The sequence below is a fragment of the Urocitellus parryii genome, chromosome 4, assembly GCF_045843805.1.
Source record: "Urocitellus parryii isolate mUroPar1 chromosome 4, mUroPar1.hap1, whole genome shotgun sequence".
NCBI lineage: Eukaryota > Metazoa > Chordata > Mammalia > Rodentia > Sciuridae > Urocitellus > Urocitellus parryii.
This window is the reverse complement of record NC_135534.1, coordinates 7,550,698-7,573,900: the sequence shown is the minus strand read 5'-3', so window position 1 is coordinate 7,573,900 and position 23,203 is coordinate 7,550,698. Positions and strand designations below refer to the sequence as shown.

At 56.9% G+C, this 23,203-nt stretch overlaps 3 protein-coding genes across 8 annotated transcripts; all 3 read left to right on the top strand.

The window, feature by feature from the left end:
• The first annotated feature begins 1,614 nt into the window (after positions 1 to 1,614).
• On the top strand, positions 1,615 to 3,196 carry Znrd2 (zinc ribbon domain containing 2). 2 transcript variants are annotated; one of them, XM_026396648.2, is made up of 4 exons: positions 1,621 to 1,938; positions 2,032 to 2,183; positions 2,311 to 2,395; positions 2,837 to 3,196. In XM_026396648.2, the coding sequence occupies exons 1-4, from the start codon at positions 1,920 to 1,922 to the stop codon at positions 3,178 to 3,180; spliced, it is 600 nt and encodes a 199-aa protein (XP_026252433.2). In that variant the 5' UTR covers positions 1,621 to 1,919; the 3' UTR covers positions 3,181 to 3,196. The 2 variants fall into 2 exon arrangements, with proteins under 2 accessions (XP_026252432.2, XP_026252433.2); XM_026396647.2 differs by having other exon boundaries at positions 1,615 to 2,183.
• A 30-nt stretch (positions 3,197 to 3,226) lies between these two features.
• On the top strand, positions 3,227 to 5,582 carry Fam89b (family with sequence similarity 89 member B). Its single transcript, XM_026396649.2, has 2 exons — positions 3,227 to 4,373; positions 4,776 to 5,582. Exons 1-2 carry the CDS (start codon positions 3,903 to 3,905, stop codon positions 5,052 to 5,054), a joined length of 750 nt encoding a protein of 249 aa, XP_026252434.2. The 5' UTR covers positions 3,227 to 3,902; the 3' UTR covers positions 5,055 to 5,582.
• A 1,843-nt stretch (positions 5,583 to 7,425) lies between these two features.
• On the top strand, positions 7,426 to 22,910 carry Ehbp1l1 (EH domain binding protein 1 like 1). Of its 5 annotated transcripts, none has more exons than XM_026396632.2 (20): positions 7,426 to 7,825; positions 10,484 to 10,541; positions 10,749 to 10,844; positions 11,183 to 11,236; positions 11,328 to 11,506; positions 11,584 to 11,726; positions 12,180 to 12,215; positions 12,293 to 12,361; positions 12,446 to 12,486; positions 14,819 to 14,911; positions 15,386 to 15,543; positions 15,623 to 15,671; positions 16,132 to 16,818; positions 20,239 to 20,308; positions 20,427 to 20,482; positions 20,580 to 20,703; positions 20,980 to 21,079; positions 22,034 to 22,107; positions 22,187 to 22,301; positions 22,396 to 22,910. In XM_026396632.2, the coding sequence occupies exons 1-20, from the start codon at positions 7,722 to 7,724 to the stop codon at positions 22,493 to 22,495; spliced, it is 2,406 nt and encodes an 801-aa protein (XP_026252417.2). In that variant the 5' UTR covers positions 7,426 to 7,721; the 3' UTR covers positions 22,496 to 22,910. The 5 variants fall into 5 exon arrangements, with proteins under 5 accessions (XP_026252417.2, XP_026252415.2, XP_026252416.2 ...); XM_026396630.2 differs by having other exon boundaries at positions 12,446 to 12,608; positions 12,766 to 14,911; XM_026396631.2 differs by lacking the exon at positions 12,180 to 12,215 and having other exon boundaries at positions 12,446 to 12,608; positions 12,766 to 14,911.
• Positions 22,911 to 23,203: the final 293 nt, after the last annotated feature.

Sequence of the window (23,203 nt, the reverse complement as noted above, 5' to 3'; positions counted from 1 at the left end):
CAGGCCTATGTCTTGTCCACCCTACAGTGGATTTTGAGGCAGGAAGAAGTCCTGAGAGAGGAAGGGGATAGAATTCCCTGGAGTAGTGGGACAGGAAGAAAGTAGGAACAGTAGGAAGAGATGAGAGGGAACAAGGATTTTATTTGTAGGATATTGGAGACCATAATAAGGACTTTGAACTATTGTTTAAGTGTAATAGGGAGATGCCAGCTAGTTCTGAGCAAATATAACATGCCATATGTTTTAAAAGACTTATTCAAGTTTCCTACTCTGTGAAATGGTGACAACAGAACAACAATATGAGGAGAAAATGAAAGGGGAAAAATGGGAGGATAAATGACCAGTTGATACCAGGCAGAACAGGAGTTGAGTGGGTCTTGATGATGACACAGAGGGTACACTGGGGAATTCAGGATGGGCAGAAACTGGAGACTGTAATGGCCTGGAAAGTCTGTGCATATAGGCTGGAGTCCAAGAGATGGTTCAGGGACAGTTTCTATAGTCAGTCTGGCAGAAATGAATTGGGATGCAGGCCCTGAGTTAAGTACATTGCTGCCCAAGAACCTGTTGATGATGGAGAGAGTAAAGAGGTACACAGGGCTCTCCTAGGAGGCAGCAAGGGTGAAAAAAATGGCAGTGCCAGGGGGTCCTGAAGGAGGAAGATGGGGATTGGTGAAGGGCATTACAAGTAAGATTAAGAAAGCATATTTTGCTGGGCATGGTGGGGCACGCCTGTAATCCCAGTGGCTCCAGAGGCTGAGATGGGAGGATCATGGGTTCAAAGCCAGCCTCAGCAAAAAGTGAGGCACTAAGTAACTCAGAGAGACTCTGTCTCTAAATAAAGTACAGAATAGGGTTGGGGATGTGGCTCTGTGGTCAAGTGCCTCTGAGTTCAACCCCTAGTACAAAAAAAAAAAAAAAAAAAAGAACATGTTTTGTCCAGGGAAGGAGGTTTCTGATGCGATTATGGGGGGTCTAGTCCAAACTCCTTTTTTACTGTCCTGGTTTACAGCCTTGAGACCTAGCAAGTTGCACATCTAGGGACCCCTGCCTACCCTATCTGCTTCTAATCTAATAAGGAGGTAGATGCACATAGAAAAAGAACACGAAAGAAAGGGGAAAATCATAAAGGCCAATGTTCAGGGAGTACCAGCAACTTTCATTTGCAATCCACTTAAGAAAAGCCTAACGGTCACAAGTATATGTAATAAGTACCCCATCCCCACTCAAGAGCGGCGCGGCTGGAACCTGATCTGCGCATGCCCAGCACAAAGCGGGTTTTTCAGTCAGCAAACTTTCTGAGGTAATAAACTTAAAAAAAAAAAAAAAAAAAAGTCTGCTTAGGGACAGGCTTTGCATTAGTACCAGGAGTCCCAGGTCTTGGCACTAGGTGGGGGTAGAGCATGTGACAGACTGGAACCCTGGACGTGCAAAAGGGGAGGGTCTTGAAATAAGCCGACAATGATCCCCGCTGGTCCAAGTGAGGCTCCACACGCGCGCAAACACGGTGGCGGTGGTTGGTTGGGATTACGACACTGCCCCGCCGGCTCAGCCGGTGAGGAAAGGACAACCCCAAGTCAGGCAGAGGCCAGCGAGGGCTTTTCAAATCAAGTGGTTCCCTCAATTCGCGGAGGGCAGGAAAAGCGACCTAGCGAACTCACTCCTGAGCCCTACGACGCGAGCAGGATTTCCCCGAACACGCCCCTCCAGTCTGCCAGGTTCTGGGTGACTGACGCCCCTCCCGGGTAAGGTCGAGACCGCTGCAGACACGCCCCACTGTGGGCAGAGCGAGATCTGAGGACTCCTGGGATGCGTCACTTCCGCCCTCATCCTCAGGCCCTTGTGGAAGGGGCGGGGGCGCGGCGAAGGCGCTCTGCTTGTGCGACATTTCCGGTGAGCCCAGCGGCGACAACGGCAACATGGCCCTGAACGGCGCTGGTGAGGACTTGGGCTACGGGGGCCTGTGGCTGCGGGGCGCGGGAGCCTGCTCGCTCCGGCAAGATCCCGGTCCCTTGTGCCTGTCTTCCCCAGACGTCGACGATTTCTCCTGGGAGCCCCCGACTGAGGCGGAGACGAAGGTGCTGCAGGCGCGACGGGAGCGACAGGATCGCATCTCCCGGCTCATGGGCGACTACCTGCTGCGCGGTTACCGTATGCTGGGCGAGACGTGCGCGGACTGTGGGGTGAGGAGAGGCTCGGGCGAGTGGCCGGCGATGGGCCCGCGGGCAGGCCGCATGGCCCCTCCTCAGCCCTCCCCTTTGAATCCCATCGCCCCGCTTCTCACCCTACCCCGTGTGCTTTCTGGTCCAGACGATCCTTCTCCAAGACAAACAGCGGAAAATCTACTGCGTAGCTTGTCAGGAGCTCGACTCAGACGTGGATAAAGATAATCCGGGTGAGGGGTCCGATGTGCTCTGTGGGGAATCTTTGTGGTGGTAGATGCCCAGAACAGTAGGCCTGGGAGGTGACAGTGGAGTCTGTGGGTGGGCAGACTCCAAGATGCTTTCTCCTTTAGGCTCTGGAGAGGACCATTCATTGAGAACACTAAGCACCTCCTGTTCCCACACTGCGGGAGAGTCTGAGCACAATCAGGCACAGTCTTGATGGGCCTATCAAGTTAGGGCATAAAAAACTGTGATAGGAAAATAGAAAGTGGGTTGTGACTGAGAGTGTAGCTCAATGAAGTGCTTGCCTAACATGTTCAAGGCTCTGGGCATAGTTTTAAAAATCTGCAGCATAGTTTAAAAAACAAAGCAAAACAGTAAAGAGCACAAATAGAGGGTTCCTGGGTGTGCCAGTCATTCTGACCATTCCACCCACTTTCTTCCCTTTTTAGCTCTGAATGCCCAGGCTGCCCTCTCCCAAGCTCGGGAACACCAGCTATCCTCTGCCACAGAGCTGCCTTCTGGCCCTAGGCCCACACCTCAGCCCCCAGTACCACGACCGGAGCATTGTGAGGGAGCTGCAGCAGGGCTCAAGGCAGCCCAGGGGCCACCTACTCCTGCTACGGCTCCAAGTGCAGATGTGGTGACTTGCACACAGGCAGCCCTCCTGCAGAAGCTCACCTGGGCCTCAACTGAGCTGGGCTCTAGCACTTCCCTGGAGACTAGCATTCAGCTGTGTGGCCTTATCCGGGCATGTGCTGAGGCCCTGCGCAGTCTGAAGCAGCTGCAGCACTAAGACCCAGCCCACCCCACCCCCGAAAAACCCTCTGGAAAAGTCGCTGTTCCTGTGTGTTTTTTTTTTTTTCCCCTTGGTTCTAAATGTGCATGCCAGCCCCAGCTCCACTCCCCTTTTTCCTACTTTTGGCCTCTCACCTCCCTACCCTATACTTTTACTGAAGCCCTGAAAGTTGAGTTGAGTTTATATCTGCAGTCAGGATGAGTGGTAAGTACAGGGCTGTGTGATATCCCCTTTCTGAGGAGGACATAGCCTTCTCAAAGTCAGGAGCAAGAGGGTGGACCACCAGCCTTGTCTGTAGCTGCACCCTCCTCCTCTAGCCAGCTAAGCCACTCATTGGTGACTGTGAGATTTGGGATTCTGTTCCCAGGGTAACTTCTCCTCTCTCTCTTAAGCATCCTGGTTCTATCATGCTGCCTCACCTCATGCCCACTCCAGTACTCAGACACTGACAGAGATTGTAGGAACCCCAACTTTGCACGCTAAGAGCCACGCATGGTTTTGCCCCAATATTCTGATCCCTATTTTTAGTACCTTTTCCTAGGGAGGGTAATTGTGAAGGACACTTTGTGGAGAGGGGCAGTAAAAAAGAACCGCCAACGACACCGGCCTGTCCCTTTCGGACTCTTTTTTTCCCCTTCTGTCGGCGCTCCTGTTGCTTTTACCAGGCTTTGCGCGACGCGGTCCCCCAGCCTGTTGCCTGTTTAAGAGAGGCTCCGCCCATGCGGAGGGGTGGGTCAGGGGCGGAGTCAGAGGAGCCAGGGAAGGAACAAAGCGCGGCCTGCGGGTGGCGGCTGTGCTGGGCAGGCCGGGCCGGGAGGTTCCGAGCCTGCGGGTGGCGGCCCCGGCAGGGCAAAGCTTTGCCGGGAGGAAGGTGGTATCGCCTCTGCGCCGGCACGGCCATGAACGGGCTGCCCTCTGCTGAGGCTCCAGGCGGCGCGGGCTGCGCCCTAGCCGGGCTCCCGCCGCTACCGCGCGGCCTCAGCGGCCTCCTCAACGCAAGCGGGGGCTCGTGGCGGGAGCTGGAGCGCGTCTACAGCCAGCGCAGCCGCATCCACGACGAGCTGAGCCGCGCCGCCCGTGCCCCAGACGGGCCCCGCCACGCCACTGGCGCCGCCAGTTCGGGGCCAGCCTCCGGCCCGCGTCGCCCAGTCAACCTCGACTCGGCACTAGCCGCGCTGCGCAAGGAGATGGTGAGTGGGTGGGCGCCGCGGGGGGAGGGTCCCGGGCGAGGTGGAGTGCAGGGGCACCGGACTGGGTCTCAGAGGTCCCGCAGAGGCATTTGAGTTATGGGGTTTGTAACAGTAATTAGCAGCAGCCAGGCGTGACAATAGTTACTATACATATGTATTTTTAATGTTTTACTCACGTTACCTCATTTCATTCTCAAAGGCAGGAGCAAGAGGGCTGGACCACTAGCCTTGCTCTATTACAACCCCACTTTACAAATGAGGGTCAGTGACTTGCTTAAAGTTCCACAGCTTGCACGTGCCTTCTGTTGTCCCTAGAACTTTCACTTCGGAAAGATTGGCTAGGGTTGTGACCTGGGCCGGGGGCTCTGGATTCCAGGAGAGCCCACTGTCAGTTGTCTGCAGGTGGGGTTACGGCAGCTGGACATGTCGCTGTTGTGCCAGTTGTGGGGCCTGTATGAATCAATCCAGGACTACAAACACCTGTGCCAAGACCTGAGTTTATGCCAGGACCTGTCATCTTCCCTGCACTCGGACAGCTCCTATCCACCGGATGCCGGCCTCTCTGATGACGATGAGCCTCCTGATGCCAGCCTGCCCCCTGACCCACCACCCCTCACTGTGCCCCAGACACATAATGCCCGAGATCAGTGGCTGCAGGACGCCTTCCACATCAGCCTTTGAACAGCTGGGGTGGGTGGGAATGCACCCATGCAAAAGGGTCAAAACTCGCCCCTGAGCAAGTCCTCAGAAGACAGTGCCTGCTCTTCCACCTGTACCACCTCACCTCAGGAGAGCCAGGCATATGCCTCTCAGGCAAAACTGCCCACCCCCTCCTGGTTGGTTGGCACTGGGTGGGCACCTGGGTTGCCATGATACTGGGCCTCTTCTCTACATATGTGCACCCCCAGCTTGGCGATGGGGCCCTAAGTATTTTGCACTCTCCTTGGCATCACTGGGATTGGGATGAGTGCCTGGCTCCTATCTTTTCATCTTTTGCTGCTAATGGCAGCTGCTGGCTCAGGGGCATTCCACCTCTGGTCCCTGGGATCCACTGCCTTGGATAAGGGCCTCAGGACCCATGCCTGCACACATCCAAGTCCATAACAGGCCCATGCTGGACATTTTAAATTTAGGGGCCAGCCTCCTGGGCTGGTAAATAAATAAATAAATAAACAAACAAATATCCCCGAGTTCCTGTTCTGATTGCCGGCGCTGGGCAGGAATATAGCGGCTTCTGACAAGTGAGTTCCACATTTCACCGGCAGGTGGCGTCCGAGACCCCCGAGTGAAAGAGGCTTACCAGCGGCGGCTGCGAATCATTCTTCCCCCAGCGGAGTTGGGAGCGTTCCAGGCTGCCCGAGCTTGGCTCCGCAGCTGTAGGACTGCGGTGGAGTCACTTCCCCTCTCCCACTGGCGGCTTTCTCGCCCAGCCCCCCTTTCCCAATCGCTTTGGGTTTTCCTGGCCCGCCGGGAAGGAAGGAGAAGAAGCCGCCCATCTTGAGGAGAGAAACTTTCCACCTCGAGTGGGGGCGGAGTTGGTGCAACACAGGAAATGGGTGGGCCGGAGCGGCGGTCCGGGGGCCCCTCGGCAGGAGAGGGGAAAGCTCAGGAAGGCACTGGAGCTCGTGGCTGCGGAAAGAGCTATGGAGGCTGAAGGGAGTGTAGTTTCGGCCTCAGTAGGGGCCAGAAAAGCCCAGAAGATGAGGGCAGGGCCCCAAGCCTGGGTGTAAGAGACTCAGTGTCAGTGAAGCGAGATTGGGGTCCCAGACACCCTCATTGCACACTTTGTCTCATACACATCGCACGGCTCGCCTGCTCCCCACACACTTTGCACTAAGGACTTTCATGTAAAGCTCTTCCCCTTACTCCGGAAACCGAGAACCACGCTACTGGGACTGAAAGCCATAATCGGGTATCAAGCCCACCGGAAGAAGCCAGCACATTCATGAGGTTGCACACTTCAGGCTTACAGGCAGCTCACCCCATACTCTGCAGCACAGTCACCTGCCTCCTGGAGTTGCAACTCAGCTGGAACTCCTGGCAGATCAGATGTCCTGATCAAACCAAGTACCAAGCACCAGGGTCCCGTGTCAGTTCGCAAACCTGACAGGGCAAAACGCAGGTCGGGAGGAAACCCACCACCGATGTATTGCCCCAGGCCAGTTCTCTTAAGTCAAGGTTTGACTTCTGCAGATGCTCATGCAATAAAAACTCTAACTTAGGTGTTAAGTCTGTAGCTAAAGCAGGGTGAGGGGTGCATTTCCCAGGGGAGAGAAAGTAAACATACCATACATGCAGGCACACTTTTCTTTCCTGTCCATGATAACGGATTTCATGAAATGATGCCTGTCAAAATTAGCCAGGCTCTGTGATAAATGCTTTCTGAGGTTTCATCCTCTCAATGACTCTATAAAAGACAAAACTATAGTTATCCTCATTTAACAGTTGTCAAAACTGAGGCTGAGTGTTAGTACTTTGCCCAAGTCCACACACTTGAGTTGAAGTCAGGATCTGAACCTCCAGCTGCTTGTGGGAGGTCGAGGCTGTCTTCCCTCTAACAGCTGAGGAGTCAGGTTCTGAGAGACTGGGGGATGGATGGGTGCTGCCCACTGATAGGGCACCAAGGTTAGTCCCTAATTCCGCTTGCTCCTTCCTGCTCTGGTTAAGGCATGGATGGCAGCCATGCCAGAGTTGAGAACATTTGAATCTGACCCAGACTATCAGGAAGACCCTGAACAAGTCCCTTCCCCTTTTTGAGTCTCTCTTCCTAGCCTGTGAAATGGGGTCACGAGTAAGAAAGGGCAGCAAGCAGGAAGGGAGGCGGCCAGGATAGCACTCCTCCAGGGCGGCACGAAGTTGCCAGTTGCCCGCTGTCCGGGACCACGCGCTTCCATCCGGACCGCGCGTCCACGCCGCCTCTGCGCGCACCAAACGGGCACTACAGTCGCATGTCACCACCTCCCACCCCCTACCGCCGCCCCCCGCGCGCGGGTCGCGGCTCGAGGCCCCGGAAGCCGGGTCGCTCCGCCCCCCCTCCTGCCCCGGCTCCCGCCCCGCGCCCGGGCCCCGCCCGCCCTCCGACGGGGGTGCGGCTCCAGGAAACGGCGCGCTCGCCGCTCCGCTCTCCTGCCAGCCCGACGCGCCTCAGACCACCCCGCCGACTCAGCCAGACCACCGGGCGGCGGCGGGGACAGCAGCCCGGCGTCCGAGCCTCAAATACTTCCGCACGGACGGGGCGGGCAATGCGGATAGGAGTCCCGGACACCATGGGTACCCGGGCAGGGCCAGTGATCGCAGGCCAGCGGGAAACCTGGGCCTGAGAAGTGGGCAGCAGGAGCGGAGGGGGCCATGACCTCTGTGTGGAAACGTCTGCAGCGCGTGGGCAAGAGGGCCGCCAAGTTCCAGTTTGTGGCCTGTTACCACGAACTGGTGTTGGAGTGCACCAAAAAATGGTGAGTGGGAGGGAGGCCTGAGGGACCATTCCAAGATTGGCTGGGACGCCATCAGGCGGTTTGAGCCTGAGAGAACTCTGCCCGCCAGCCCAATAGCCAAAGGGTTCCATCCCAGTTTGAGCCTGGGGTGCCAGACTGAGGGTCTCAGAAGTGCCTTGCAACTTGTGGAACCCCTAGAGTTGGGGGTGTGGGAACCTTCTTGGGGCTGGGGTCAGGGCTTGGAAGCCTGAGCATCTGTCTGTGCCCACAATTTCATCAGCTGTGGTCAGGGCTTGGGGAGGGAGGTTGGGGGGGTTGGGGCCAGAGAGATGGTAAGGCCGGCACTGGAAAGTTGCAAGTTTTAAGGTCTACAGGTGGCCAGAGTTGGGGCAGAAACCTCATGGACCTTAGTCCAGCTTGGAACAAAGATGTTGTCCCCCTCTCAAGCCCTGCCCAGAGGACACCCCTCCCCTTTAGCCAGAGTGGGCTCTGGGAGGCTGGAAATGTCTTCACAATGTCCTTAAAAGGGGAAACTGAGCACTTGGAGGGATGAGGAGGGAGGCGGGGAGCAGCTTAAAGGGGCCTCAGGACCTAGGAGGTTTGGGGGGTCTGCAGTAGAGGACCTGCAGAGGGCCAGGTAATAGGGTGAGGGTGCAGGCCCTGTCCTAGACTGCCAAAAGGGCCAGGGGCATGTGGTTCAATTGTCCCCACCGGCAGCTGCTGGCCCCTGCGTCACACCCTAAATATACGAGCTCCCTGGTGTCAGCTTCCCTTGGCTGGATTAGGGCACAGCTGTGGGGGCCTCACCGCCCAGCCCAGAGGGGCTAAATTTAGGTTCCCAAGGGTAAGGGCTGGGGCAGGAAGAAACCATGGGGTCTAAGGGGAGGGGAGTGAGCAAAGGCTGGGGTGCCTGAGGCAACTGATATATGTCTCAGGTCTTGTTCACACCGAGCCCTTCACTTGGCAGAAGCCCAGAGAGGATAGGGCCTGACTCGCGGGTAACACACCACAGAGCTAGCACTTGAACTTTGACCTCTGGCTTTTGCCTTAGCATCCTGGGTGAGGCCAGGGGGACGCTGAGCATTGTCCTGGACAGCAGGCCAGGGGTGCAGGCAGTGTCAATGCAGCTGAGTCACAGGCAGTGGGTAGGGCCTTCTGGGCTTCTTAGTCTGGAGACCAGGACAGGAAGCTGCCCCTGCCCAGGTTGGAGCTCCCTGGGAGGGTGTGCCTGGCCTGAGTCAGGCTGCCAACCAGGCCCCCGCCCTCCCTAGGCACCCCGTGTTTTGCTTCCCCTTTCTGGGAAGGCCTGTGGCTATCTTTGCTTGGCTATTGCCTGCAGTTTGGGGTTAGGGAAGAGAGCTTAGCTCTGGGCCAGAGGGCTCAGGGCTCAGCTGTGGGATCTTACTTGGTTGACCCCTTTGGGCCACAGCATCCTCAGGGGTTAATAGGAGAGCAATTTATCCGGGCTTGGCCTAGGAGGGGCAGTGTGTGGGCCAAACCCGAGCATCCTGGCATGGGGCTAGGGACAGGCAAGGAGTGCTGTTGGGTTCCTTTACCTGATTTTCCCTCAACCATCCTCATCCTTGGCAGCAGTTGGACACTAACTCCACAAGGCCCTCTCCCTCAGGCCCAGCCATGTCAGTTCCATGTGTGGAACTAGGCCCTGGGCTTCATGCCTCCTTTTGTCTTGGCCTCCACACATCCCTGCATCTCCTGAGTTGGCCCAGACCTTCCGGAAGTCTTCCCTGACTAGGCTACACTGACATCATCTTTCTGCAAAGCTAGGATCTAGGACTCTGGGGGCAGGCCCCCATGTCTGTGGCCTCACCCCCACTCTCTCCGTGGCCCTCTCCCTCCCTTGCACTTGCCTTCCCCTCTGCCTGGAGCCCTTTTGCTAGAGAACCCCAAATGACCCACCCCTCCCCAACTCACCTCTGCTCAGACATCCCCCTCCTGGCTCTCCCACAACCCCCTGAAGTTAGTTTGCCATTTCTTTTTCTTCTTGCCTCCCACTTCCCTTGTCCTTAGCCCAGAAAGGTCTTGCCTTTCCTTTTTTCCTCGCTGTTTCCCAAACTGGGCTGGGTTCATAGTGGGCAGTGGGTACTTCACAAATAATTTGTGAGTGAACGGACTATTTTTACTCTGAGACTTTGTCTTTGCTTGTGTCTCTGAGTGTGTGTGTGTGTGCGTGTGTGTGTTTGTGTCCATCTGTCTTTTATGTCTGTCTCTGCTTTCCCTTTCTTCTTTTTGCACTGGAGATGGAACTCAGGGGTACTTTTTACTACTAAGCTACATCCCCAGTCCTTTTTATTTTGAGACAGCATTTTGCTAAGTTGCTGAGGGCCTTGCTCAGTTGCTGAGGCTGGCCTCAAACTTGTGATCCTCCTGCCTCGGCCTCCTGAGTGGCTAGGATTACATGCATACACATGCCTCTCCTCTTTCCACATTCTTGTTGCTGGTCCATGTTGTCTGGGCCTTTGCCCTTGGCCTGGGCTCCACCCTACCTCAGCAGCCCCACCCTCACCCTGTGGCCCCAGATAAGGGGCTGCCCATGCCCTCTCCTGGGGGAAAGGGACAAGGGCTGAAGGAGTACCCTGAAGGAGGTGGAGAAGAGAAGGAGGACGAGATGAAGAGGCTGGGTGGGCCTGACTGAGCCCCCTCTTTTGCTCCCTCCCTCAGGCAGCCGGATAAGCTGGTGGTGGTGTGGACCCGGCGGAATCGGCGCATCTGCTCCAAGGTGGGGGACAGTGTGGTTGCAGGTTGGGGACAGGGCCTACCGGGTGGAGTGGGAGGCTGGTTGCAGCTGATGGGGAGCTGGAGTGGGGTTCCAGGTCAGACCAGGATGCACAGGGGAGAGGAAGGTAGGGTCAAGTTTGGAGAGAAGGGAATGGGGGTGAGGGAGAAAGAGGTGAGTGCAGGGGAGGACTCACACTGTCCCTTTTAGGCCCACAGCTGGCAGCCAGGTATCCAGAACCCATACCGGGGCACCGTAGTGTGGATGGTGCCTGAGAACGTGGACATCTCCGTGACCCTGTACAGGGTGAGTCTCTAGCCTCTGGCATGGACAGGAGCAGGCAAGGGATTGCCGTGCTGGGCAGCCATGGGGCCCATGGTGGGTTGTTCATCCAGTGAAAAAGAATAGAGGGGAGATACCCAGAATTTCTGGTGCGGGGGTTGCACTACTCCACATGGGTGGCCCGGGAGTTCTTGGAGGAGTTGGCATTTGCCACACCTGCAGGAAGAGGGGCAGCTGGCATTGGGGAGCAGAGGAGCTGGCTGCAGGCCCACAGGCGTGAAGGCCTCGCAGCTCCTGAGCCAGCTCAGGCTCTTCTGCTGCCCTCTCTGCAGCCCTGTACTCACTCACGCCCTTGTTCCCAGGACCCCCACGTGGACCAGTATGAGGCCAAAGAGTGGACATTTATTATTGAGAATGTGAGTGCTGGGGTGGGATGGAGAGGGCTGGGGTCCAGGGGATCTGAGGGCAGCATGGATGCTCCTTGCTCCATTCCACCCCTACCCACAGGAGTCCAAGGGGCAGCGGAAAGTGCTGGCCACAGCCGAGGTGGACCTGGCCCGTCATGCAGGGCCTGTTCCAGCCCAGGCCCCGCTGCGGCTGCTGCTGAAGCCCAAGTCTGTGAAGGTGGTGCAGGCTGAGCTGAAGCTAACTCTCTCAGGGGTGCTACTGCGGGAGGGCCGTGCCACGTGAGTGCCCACTTGCCCTCCTGGCCCTGGCCTGTGATCTCTGGCCCCAGCCCTCATCCCTGACCTCTCACCCTCAGGGATGATGACATGCAGAGCTTGGCCAGCCTCATGAGCGTGAAGCCTAGTGATGTGGGCAACTTGGACGACTTTGCTGAAAGTGACGAGGATGAGGCTAATGGCCCAGGGGCCCCTGAGGCCCGGGCTCGAGGCCCCCAGCCAGGTGGGCTCCCAGCCTGCCAAGGCTGAGACTGCCAAAGCCTAGGAGCATTGGGGGTACCTAGGCTACAAGCCGCTGACTGTGCTGGGGTGGGGCCAGCTTGTGCATGCCCAGAGGTGGAAGCTCATTTCTGCCTAGCACTTCCAACCTGCCCAGCAGCCCTGTTTGTTCTAAATGGATTCTGCCCTATAGCATTGATCTGACTGAGTCCTGTAGGATGGCTTCCCCTGCCCCTGGCCCTCTTAGCCCCCGGTTGGTGGGTGCCTGCCTGGACTGTGCCTGACCTGAGAAGCCCCGTCACAGGCCCAGAGCTGAGCCGGGCTGCAGTCCAATCTCCCCACCCCTCACCACCTGTCCCTCCCTTCTGCTCATTAAGGCTTTTTGTGTGTCTACCCCTGTGGTTTTCTTTCTGGTTCCTCTCTCTCTTTGCATCTGAGGGCCTGTCTCTTCTCGCAGGCCTGGGCGGTGCCCTGAGGCTGGGGCGTTTCCCAGGTAGGCCCTGTACTCTAGTTGGGGGAGGGGGTGTGACCTGCAGGCCTGCCCTGGGCTCATTGAACTCCCCATGCCAGATACCTCTCGGGAGCTGAAGACACTTTGTGAGGAGGAAGGTGAAGGCCAAGTACAACCCCAGCAGGCAGGTGAGGCCCTGGGTTGGGATGGGGTGAGAACTGAACCCCAAGTTACAGGTCCCAGGCCTCAGTGGCTCCTCCCTTCCTCTCTAGCTGCCAGTCCTTCTAGTGCTGAGGATATCAGCCCAGCCCCCGTGAGTGCCCCTGCACCTGCAACTGGGGCCTCCCGGGGCCAGGGGTCAGAACCAGCTTCTGCAGCTGGGGGCCAGGTGGGGCCTGAGGCCCCAAGGCCCCCGGGAACCCCACCAGAGTCAAGGTGAGCTCTGGAACCAGCCTCCCCTGCCCCGTCCTCCTGGGAGCAGTCCTCTCCTCCTGCCCTGCCTCGCCAGTGCCCCAGCAGGCTGAAGGATGGGGTAGACGTGAGAATGGGGCCCGCATGAGCCCCCCAACACTTCTTCCTGCTCTCTCCTCAGGTCCTCGAGGCAGCCAGGCCAGGACACGGCCCCTACCCCAGCCCCTCGGCTCCGGAAAGGCTCTGAAGCTCCCCGGCCCCCGGCCCCCAAAGGGGCTGATGAGGTCCCCAGTGCTCCAGAGGTTCCCCAAACAGGAGTGGGTTCTTCTGGGGAGACCCAGACCTGGATAAGCCCCCAGGAAGGGACAAAGGCCCAGGGAGCCAGGCCAGGCCCAGACATTGAGGACCAAGGTCCCAGAGATACCTTGGAGGTGCAGAGACCCAAAGTTGAAGAGGGGGACAATGGGGAAAGACCAGAGGCTAGTGGGGTGGACACTGCACAAAGGGCAGGAGGCACAGCTGGGGAGGCTGAAGAGAGGTCAGAATTCAGTAGAAAGGATGCTGAGCAGAGATCAAAGGTGAGTCTTCTAGCCAATAAGGGACCAGAGGCAACAGGGCTGATGCCTGAGGCATGTTTTAGGGTAACTCCTGAGGCTCCTCCAAGGGGCTCTCAGGGGAAGATGGGGTTCAGAGCCCAGGAAGAGATGACTGCAGTCCTGAAGCCACCTCTAGTAGAGCTTGTAGAGCACTCTGGACATCTCAGTGACCTCGGGGGGGCCAGGACTGCTGTAGGCCAGGAGAGAGAGGGTGCAGAGGTGAGGGGCAGAGCCCCTGGTATTGGGAGGACAGCCCTGGAGCAGGGCCCCTCTGCCGGAGCAGCAAGCACCAGGCCCCAGGTGAGCAGGTTTCAGGGGGCCCCATCATCAGCTGACCAGGGGGCAATATCTAGGGATCTAAAGGTCTGGGAGGAAGAATCTGACCAGTCAAGGGTCCTGGGAACAGAGGGTGGGCTAGCAGAGTGGGAGGAATTGAAGACTCAGAAGACAGGCACAAGCAGGTCAGTGTTCCCAGTGAAGGAAACTTGGAGAGCGGAAGCTGAGGTATTGGAGGCCCAGGCAACAGAGGCAGGAAGATCAGGGGTCCTGGAGGTAGAGGCTGCTGGGACAGCCAAGTTGGAGGTATCAAGGACTCAGGAGATACCTGAATGTTCTGGGTTGCTGAGGATAGAAGCTGAGATAGCAGAATCTGAGATATTAGGGATCCTGGAGATGGGGAGAGGAAGTTCTAAGATATCAGAGACAGAGGCTGGGGAGGCAGAAGCTAAAATATTGGAGACCCAGGAAATAGCAACTGACAGTTCAGAGGTTCCAAGAATAGCAGTTGAGGTGGCCGAATCTGAGATATTAGGAGCCCAGGATACAAAGTTGGGGGTTTTGGGGATACCAGGGGTAGAGACTAGGATAGCAGAAGCTGAGATGTCAGGGATCCAAGAGGTAGCACCTAGGGGTTCAAGGGCCCCAAGGATACAACCTGAGATTGCAGGGGGTTCCCAGGAGACAGAGGTAGGAGATTTAGAGGTTTCAGTGATAGAAACTGAGGCAGCACATGCTGAGATATTGGGGGCCCAGGAGACAGAGGTAGGAGGTTCAGGGGTTCTAAGGATTGATACTGGGACAGCAGAAGCTGAGATGTTAGGGATCCAGGAGATAGTAGCTGGGGGTTCAGGGGTCCCAGGGTTAGAAGCTGAGATAGCCAGGGCCCAGGAGACAGAGGTGGAGCACTCTGGGGTCTCAGGGCCTGTGGCTGAAGTGGCAGAGGCTGAGATGCAGAGTATGGAAACTACAGTTCCAGAGCCTGGGGAGGTACAGACTGAGAATTTGGGGGTCCAGGAGGCAGATACTAGGGTCTGGGGAGCTCTCAAAAATGAGGATTTAAGGGCTCCAGGTACTAAGCAAAGAGTTTTAAGGTACCAGGAAGTAGGGGTAGAGGTTTTAGTGGGAGAGAAAGAGACTAAAGTTTTGAGGGCCCAAGGGGCAGAGCCTCATGTTTGGGGGTTGTCAGAGGTCAAATCTGAGGTTTGGGGAGCCCAGAAAGCAGACATGGTCAGTTTAGAGCCCCCAGAGAACAAATCTGTTATTTTTGAGGCCCAGGAAGCAGAGGCTGGGGTCTTGGGAACCAAGAAAGGGCAAGAAGCTGAGGGAAGCCTCCCAAAGGCCAGTCTGATTTCAATGCAGGTGGCCAGCGGGGCGGGGGCTGGGGTGCCCAGGCCCTCGGGGGCCTCTTCCCCAGGGGAGCCTGAAGAGGACAGGAGGCTGCCGGGCAGCCAGGTAGGGATGGGGACCGCCGAGGGCCCAGCCTGCTTCTTCTCACTAACCTGGGGCTGAGCGAACGGCGGCTCTGCATGGACCCACCTGGTGGACTGAGATGGGATGGGATGGGGAGCTCAGCTTCAAGAGCCCCCTCATCCCCTCCTTCCTCAGGGTGTCCCGGCTCTCCCACCCTGTCTTCCCTGGGTCGCATGGAGCTGGATACTCCTAAGCTGGTTTTCTGGGCTGACTGAGATGTGGCTGCTGGTGACCTCTGATCTTGCCTGGGGGCATCTGACCTTTTAAGTAACCTTGGCAGATAACACCCTTGAGCTGGATACCCTTTTACCGGACCGCAAGGTTCTGGCCAAGTGGTCTCTGAAGACCCCTGCAAACTCAGAGCTGGGGTTGTTTTGTGCCAAGCCTGAGCTTCCCAAAGGGCAGAGGGAACAGGTCCCAGATGCACATTACCTAAGCCCACCTCTTTGTCCTTAGGCACCACCTACCCTGGTCAGCTCCAGCCAGTCCCTGCTGGAGTGGTGCCAAGAGGTCACCACCGGCTACCGTGGTGTCCGCATCACCAATTTCACCACATCCTGGCGCAACGGCTTGGCCTTCTGTGCCATTCTGCACCGATTCTACCCAGACAAGATGTGAGCTTGGGGGGCAGGCAATGACTGGGGGAGCCTATAGGGAGAGCAGTCCAGCTTCTGACCAGCACTCTTTCTGCAGTGACTATGCCTCCCTTGACCCGCTCAACATCAAACAGAACAACAAGCAGGTGAGATGGGGGAGAGAGCCACGGGGGGGGGGGGGGGGGGGGCGGGGGATGAGGGTCTAGAGTGATGCTGAAGACCTGAGAATTGGGGAATCTATGGGCTGCAGGGACCCGCCAATGTGGCTTTTGGACCTATGTCACCCTTTTTTGTCATTAAATTGTTTCATTTAGTTTGTTTTGGCGTTATTTTTGTTTTGTTTTGTTTTGTTTTTAAGCATTATTTCCCCCAGATCCTTTTTCCAAAACCACCCTTTGGTAACTGGGGTGGACAGTGCAGTTGCTAAGTAACGCTTTGGGTGGGTGGGGCTGTTGCTAGATTTCCCTCTGCAGGAGGTAGAAGGCGTTGCTAGGCAAACCCTGGCTTGCAACTCGGGGACCCCCTGAGCGGGCTGGCCCTGGGCTGCAGTTGCTGGGTAACGCCGGTGGCTACCATGGCTGCTGACCCTGAGTGCACCCTTCCTAGGCCTTCGATGGCTTCGCGGCCCTGGGCGTGTCGCGGCTGCTGGAGCCCGCTGACATGGTGCTGCTGTCTGTGCCCGACAAGCTCATCGTCATGACATACCTGTGTCAGATCCGTGCCTTCTGCACCGGGCAGGAGCTGCAGCTGGTGCAGTTGGAGGGCGGTGGTGGTGCCGGCACATACCGCGTGGGCAGCGCCCAGGCGAGTCCTCCCGACGATCTGGATGCCAGCGGCCTGGCGCAGCGGTTGCGCGAGCACGGGGCTGAGGCTTCCAAGGAGCCCAAGGAGGCCACTGGCCGCGAGAACCGAGCGGCCACCAAGGGCGTGGACGCGGTCTGCACGTCCAAGGACGGAGAGACCGAGGCCACAGGGGAAGCGCGCCCGGCAGGGACCCCCGGGGAGGGCTCCGGAGCCCGGTCGCCCCCGTCCCCAGTGCCCCTAGCGGAGGGGCTGGTGAATGGGGCGGGGGGCCCGAGTGGCCCGAGTGGTGCGGGCGGTGTGAGACTGCGGCGGTCTTCCCTCAATACCGAGGCCGGGCCCGTGCCGCCGCCGAGAGCGCATGGCTCCTTCTCCCACGTACGCGACGCGGACCTGCTGAAGAAGAGGCGCTCTCGGCTGCGGAACAGCAACTCCTTCTCGGTGGACGACCCGGACTCGGGAGCCGCGGGAGCTTCGGCAGCCGTCTCTGCGGTGAGTGCCCCGCTTCGGCTGCAGCTTGGGGTGGTAAGGAGCTGGGCCCAAGGACAGAGCTGGTTGCGAGGGCAGCAGTTGAAGAGCAACGGGACTCAGCTGGATGCTGAAAGGCCTCTGATCAGAGGGACCCTTGTGTGGTATTCGTTCCTCATCCGGAGACATTGTTAAGCCAAGGCCCCTCAGGCCCTCAGTGGGCCTGGACTTTGCTGCCTGCCTGGAATATATGCCAGCGGTTTTTAATATTTGTCACCCATTTTGAGGAACCATGGACTGTAGTAGGAAGTTTCCAGAAGGCTCTGTATTGTCAGCACTGGGCACAGTGCTTTGTGGACTATAGAGTTCAGGCCTTTCTCTGTAAGCGACCCCTAGGCAGGCACAATTGGGGCAGGGTGTCTGTCCTCAAGGGTCCTCTTAATCCTAAGATTCTCCACCTTGGATCTGTAACAACAGAAGCTGGAGACCAGGTTCCTTTTTTTCTGGAATGGGAGGTTGGAGGTGGAAGACCCTACTGGGGCCTGCAGGTCTCTGGTCGTGTCACAGAGTGTTACATCACTGTGCTCAAGGGGAGACAGTCCTGGAGAGAACAGGGACTCATTGAATGACTCCTGTCACTAAAGTCCAGGCTCTGGCTTTGAAGCTGGAGTCTATGACAGTAGGGGCAGTTCTGTCAGGCCACTTCATGCCTGCAACTGCCCAATAGTCCTTGAGTTCAGAAGAAGGAAGGGACTACATTAGAAAAGGCTTTCTGGAAGAAGTAGCAGCCCTTGAGCTCGTTGATAAGATAGGAGGGCTTTCCCAGGTGAAAAATGGGATGGGCGGCTCTTTTGCACAAGCAAAAGTTGGGCAGCAGGCAAGTTCAGGGCTTGTTTAGGGAACTGCCAGTCATCTCCCAGAAGGTCTGCAGATGGTAGTGAGGCCAGGCTGAGGGCTAAAGTGTCAGGTCAGAGGCACAGGTCAGAGCCTGTGAAGGGGGAGCCTGAGAGGGCCCTCATCAAAGATAAGGTAGGCAGGCATCAGTGGGACACAGCCACCTCTAGCCCAACTGGTGAGTGTCAGTGGCTCTTTAAATCTTAAAGGGGAAGCTCTAGCCTACATCCTTCTGGGACCTTGACCCAGCATCTGGTTCTTCCAAGCCTGGCTCTCCTCTAGCCCCTGCCCCACAGGAGATATTTGACCCAGGGGGTTGGTCACCCCCATCCCCAGTGCCCCACATGTACAGAGGGAGGTGGCTCTGCCTGGCCCCACCCTTGGGAATCCCCGTGGCACCTAGAAGCTGGAGTGGGGATGAAGCAACTCCATGAGAAAAGCAGATGTTTCTGGTGCAGCCCTGCAAGGCTTCCTGGAGGAGGGGCCATATTAAGGGTTTAGAAAGAGGAATTTGGGTCAGATATGAGGAAGAAGCATTGGAATTCCCATCAGCGCAGGCGTGAGTAAACTCAATTCCTGCTGTGGTTGGCCTTCTCCTCTTCCTGCCTCTGCCTGCCTTGTCGGTTGAGCCCCCTCCTAATTGCTGGCCTGCCACATGACCCCTCACAGTGCCCGTTCCAGGGAAGTATAACTACCCCATTTTCCACGTTGGAACATTAAAGCTCAGAGAGATGAAGAGGCCAAGAGTATGAACCTATGTTCTGAACCTGAGCTCTTAGGTGGCGCCCCCTGCTGGCCCAGCTCTGTGGATGCACTGTGCCATCCTGGGCAAACATATTTAAGCTCTGTGTGCTCTTTCCTTGGGGCCAAGAAACAAAGGTATGAAAGCCCTTTGAAAAGAAGCCTGCAGGTACTACTTAGGGTACTGTAAAAAAGGGAGCTCCGTGTTCCCTTAGATGCCATTCTGGAGCCCTGCAACTCTTATGTCCTAGGGAGCTGGGGTTTCTCCCCATTTTACATATAAGGACACACACAGAAAAAAATCCCAGTGGGAGTTCAAGCTTGGTAAGACTTGGGTGAAATCATGCCTCATATGGGCTTCATCTCTGACTCTCAGTTTCCTTATCTGTAAAGTGAGGGTGGTAATGGTCCCCACTTCACCAGGTCGTCAGGTAAACTAAATGAGAAAGCAAGGTAATGTGCTTTACAGTGCCAACTCGAATTTTTGATAGATATTTGTTATTATTAATTTTTACTTGATATTATTATTAATTAGTATACCCTGGGTGCATGATAGGGCCCAGCCCTATCTGAAGGAGAGCCCTTTGGTCAGGGAGACATGCATAGCCAACAGCATGGTAAAGTGTGGGTAGGATCAAAGCTGTCATGGGAAAGGCCTTGAAGGAAGCATCTGCCTAGACTGGGGACCAGGACAGGCTTCAGGAGGAAGGCAGAAAGGAATGTGGGAACCTGAGGGGGCCTCAGCAGGAGGCAAGCTGAGCTGAGTCATGAAGGTGTCCATTTGGTTTAGGGCAATTTAAGATGGAGGCCCATTTCAGGCTGAGAGTACTTTTTAGGGAACTGAAAGTCCATCACTGTGGCCAGATGGTGTCATCTAGATGGGACTCAGGATGGTAGGGGAATTGAGGCTAGAGCCACCCACAGGCTTTGGCAGTGAGGCTGAGGTCTGAGAAGAGGTGCAAAGAGAATAACGCCATCAATGAAGGTTTTGGGAAGACCTCTCAGTTGTGTCATGGGGGTAGAGTTGCAGGCAGGGCATGGTGGTGGCTGGTGCGGAAGCCACCACTGACCCAGGCTTTAGAGGATGGTACCCGGTCCAAAAATGTCCTGGGCTGCTTCCGAGAGGTTGCAGCCTGGGGCAAACAGTGAGGGGACTGGACACCTTCTCTCCACCCTGTGAAACAGAAAGGTGGTCAGAGCAGCATTGTCAAGGAACTAGAATGTCAGATGAGCTAAAGTGGGAGCCCAGGGCTGACAGTCCCGGCAGGGCGACTATCAGGAGTGAGACACATCACCCTGGACTTCCAGGGTAAAATTTTCAGGTCCAGCCAACCTGGATTCTGGGTGTAGGAACGGATAATAAGGTGGGAGGGTGCCCCCTTTTGGCTGGGAGATGGAGGTGCTGGCTCAGGGTGGCCTATATCCAAAGATGGGGCTGCATCCGGGCAGCTCAGTGTCACTTCCAGGGGCCCTGGCATGATGAGGGTGCCAGCCCTGGGTGACAGGAGTCAGGTGGCCTGGGGGGGCTCCATGGAGGGGTTGGTAATCATCCTAGTCCCAGAAATGAGGACTTGGAGGCCTGGAGGGTTGGTGTGGACGGGCCAGGACCGTGGGCTGGGAGTGGAGGCCTGGCCTTTGCTTAAGGAGGTACTTTCCCCAAAAGAAGGTGGTTGGGAACTGTAGAAAGTGCTGGGTAGAGGGTTTGGGAGAGCGGACTCTGCTTTCCCTCTGTGTGAGAGGCTCTGGCTGGCCCAGGCTGGGGCTGTCAGGGAGCCCCTCCCAACCCTCACTGGCCCTTTTTTTCCACAGGAAAGCCCAAGCCCTGACCCCAGCCCTACCCCTGGCCCACCCACAGCCACTGCCCTGCAGCAGCTCCCTGGTGAGTAGTTTGGGGGTGGGGTGACCCCTAGCTCAGCTCAGCAGCTCACAAATCCTGGGCTGAGGATTTCCTGGGGCATGTGTTGGCTGGAGATGCCTTAGCCCGTCTCTGTCTACAGGTGGCAGTACCCCATTGGAGGAGTTACCCCCAAGTCCAGGGGAGGAGGCTGGACTGGTATGTAGGGCTAAATGGGGGAAACTGGTGGGTGGGAACTTCCTAGGCAGAGCTTGGACTGAGCCCACCTATTCCCTGATCCCCTTTCCACCCCTAGCAACGCTTCCAGGACACCAGTCAGTATGTGTGTGCAGAGCTGCAGGCCCTGGAACAGGAGCAGAGGCAGATAGATGGGCGGGCTGCTGAGGTGGAGAAGCAGCTGAGGAGCCTCATGGAGTCAGGTGGGGCTTGCCTCTGGGGTCCACTCCTCAACACACACCGCCAGATCTAACCAGCCCTGCAGCTTCTTCGGGCCTTAGGAGGATCTGGGAGTAGGCCCAGCTGGAGTCATCGTCCCTTTTTATAGCTGGGCATGCTGAGCCCTAAGTGGGGAGCAGCTGGCTGGAGGCACACAGCTCAGGCTTCAGGGATGCCACAAGGAAGCAAACCCCTCCCCCAACCCCCAGCTGTGCTGCTCTGACTGGCAGATGTCCAGTGACTGTCCTGGCCTAATTCAGGTGCCAACAGGCTGCAGGAGGAGATGCTGATCCAGGAGTGGTTCACCCTGGTCAACAAGAAGAATGCTCTCATCCGAAGGCAGGATCAGCTGCAGCTGCTGTGAGTACCAGTCCCAGCAGCGGGCCTGCTGCCCCACCAACCCAGACCCCACCAGCTCAGGCCCTGCCCCCAGCTGGCGTAGGGAGGACTAGCAGAGGGTCTCTTAGCTACTTCGGTTAGAGCTATTTGCTGCTTTCTTCTTTCTAAGAAAAATCTGTTTGAAAACCATTGTTCACTCATCGTATTATTTTTTTGTGCTTATTTCCTGTATAAAGAGCATACTTTTTTATTAATGATAAAGCAAGACTCAGAGAAAATTTTGGCCCAGAAGGGACAGAGCTAAGTCTTCCAATGTGACCCTCTGCCTTTTCGGTAGGAAAAACAGGCCTGGAGGGATCTGAGCAGGCTCCCAAGTGGAGTCAGAAGCAACTCTCCCTATTATTCTCCGTGGTGGAGATGATTTTTGCCTCCCTTTTGCATTGGGGAATTTTTATTTATTTATTTATTTTTTTTTTGTGCTAGGGATTGAGCCCTGGGGTGCTACTGAGCCATATCCCAGCCCTTTTTATATTTTATTTGAGATAGAGTCTTACTAAGTTGAGAGCCTTGGCTAAGTTGCTGAGGCTGGCTTTGTACTCCCAACCCTCCTGCCTCAACTTCCTGAGTCACTGGGGTTACAGGTGTGCACCACCACACCTAGTAACATTTTGGATAACTTTTTCAGAACAATTTTAGCCTAATACTTCCATCCACATACCTTCTGGGTTGTTTCTTATTTTAAAAATGGGCGTGGACAGCATAAATATCCAATAATTGGAGACCAGTCAGAACAAAAGGGAATTCTCCATGGGGACTGGGGTATGCTTTTGAGATCAGCCTGAGGGCTAAGGGAAGGGGTGGTGGGGGGTGGTGGTGGGGGGGGTGGGGGGGTGGGATGGGGCCACAGAGCCCTCAGAGCCCTGGGCACTCCCACCCTTTGCGCTTTCCTTACCTGGCCTGCATCCTGCTTCCCAGCATCGAGGAGCAGGACTTGGAGCGGAGGTTTGAGCTGCTGAGCCGGGAGCTGCGGGCCATGCTGGCCATCGAAGGTGGGAAACAGGGCTGAACGGGGCTGGAGGCAGGACAGGGCCACTGGGGCACTCCTGACTCAGGCTACTCCGCCCTCAGACTGGCAGAAAACCGAGGCGCAGCAGCACCGGGAGCAGCTCCTGCTGGAGGAGCTGGTATCGCTGGTGAACCAGCGGGACGAGCTGGTCCGGGACCTGGATCACAAGGAGCGGATGTGAGTGGGGACGGGCAACAGGAGTGGACCCAGGGCGCCGGTGTGGATCGCGGGTCAGCCGAGGCTGGGCTGACTTGAACCTCTTCCCTGCCAGCGCCCTGGAGGAGGACGAGCGTCTGGCTCGCGGCCTGGAGCAGCGGCGCCGCAAGCTGAGCCGGCAGCTGAGCCGGCGCGAACGCTGCGCACTCAGCTGAGCCGCCCGGGCTGGCAGGCCTCCCGGCCTCCCCAGCCTCGGAGTCTTCCTGCCTCCCGGCCCGCAGCTTTGCTCGCCTCCCGCGGCCTGTGCTGGGGAGAACCCGGCCCTCGGGATGAGGCATGTGGCCTCCGGGCTGTTGGCGCCACTGCATCGGACCGGCCGGCTGGACTCCCTGGCAGACCGACAGAGCTGCTGGGCTGTGGTGCCGGCCAGGACGTTATTTATTTGTCGGTATGAGTGTGTGTGCGCGTGTTCATGGGGTTCCAGGGGCGCCTCACAGAGATCTGCCCAATTGCAGGGCCCCCAGGAGGCCTCTGAGGAAGAGGGAGAGGGAGAGGGATGGCGGGGGACTGTCAACCGCACCCTCCTCCTGTTTCTCTCTTGACTAATAAAGTTGGACAAGGACAAGGACACACCGGGTGGGACCTTTCTCTGAACAATTTGGGATGGGACAAATGGAAAAGGGGCTCAGGGTGGTGTTGTCTCTGCAACCAACCTTAAACGTGGCAGACCAGGTTGGGGACTCCCAGATAAACACTGAGGCATGACCAGGCCTCTCAAGAACGATGCCTGGAGTGAAGTCCCATTTTGAAAACAGTGGAGTTGTTGCCATTTATTTTCTTTAACCTTCGATTACATGAAGTTCTGGCACCCACCCGCCCCCATCTCCAGGTTCCTCCCCAAGGACCCCTGGCCGTCTCCTCAG

Coding starts and splice junctions, on each gene's coding strand:
- Ehbp1l1 (XM_026396630.2), top strand. CDS start 7,722: ATGACCTCTGTGTGGAAACGTCTGCAGCGCGTGGGCAAGAGGGCCGCC. Junction 15,544..15,622: donor CGATTCTACCCAGACAAGAT/GTGAGCTTGGGG, acceptor CTCTTTCTGCAG/TGACTATGCCTCCCTTGACC. Junction 20,704..20,979: donor GAGGAGCCTCATGGAGTCAG/GTGGGGCTTGCC, acceptor GGCCTAATTCAG/GTGCCAACAGGCTGCAGGAG.
- Fam89b (XM_026396649.2), top strand. CDS start 3,903: ATGCGGAGGGGTGGGTCAGGGGCGGAGTCAGAGGAGCCAGGGAAGGAA. Junction 4,374..4,775: donor CCGCGCTGCGCAAGGAGATG/GTGAGTGGGTGG, acceptor AGTTGTCTGCAG/GTGGGGTTACGGCAGCTGGA.
- Znrd2 (XM_026396647.2), top strand. CDS start 1,920: ATGGCCCTGAACGGCGCTGGTGAGGACTTGGGCTACGGGGGCCTGTGG. Junction 2,184..2,310: donor AGACGTGCGCGGACTGTGGG/GTGAGGAGAGGC, acceptor TTTCTGGTCCAG/ACGATCCTTCTCCAAGACAA. Junction 2,396..2,836: donor CGTGGATAAAGATAATCCGG/GTGAGGGGTCCG, acceptor TTCCCTTTTTAG/CTCTGAATGCCCAGGCTGCC.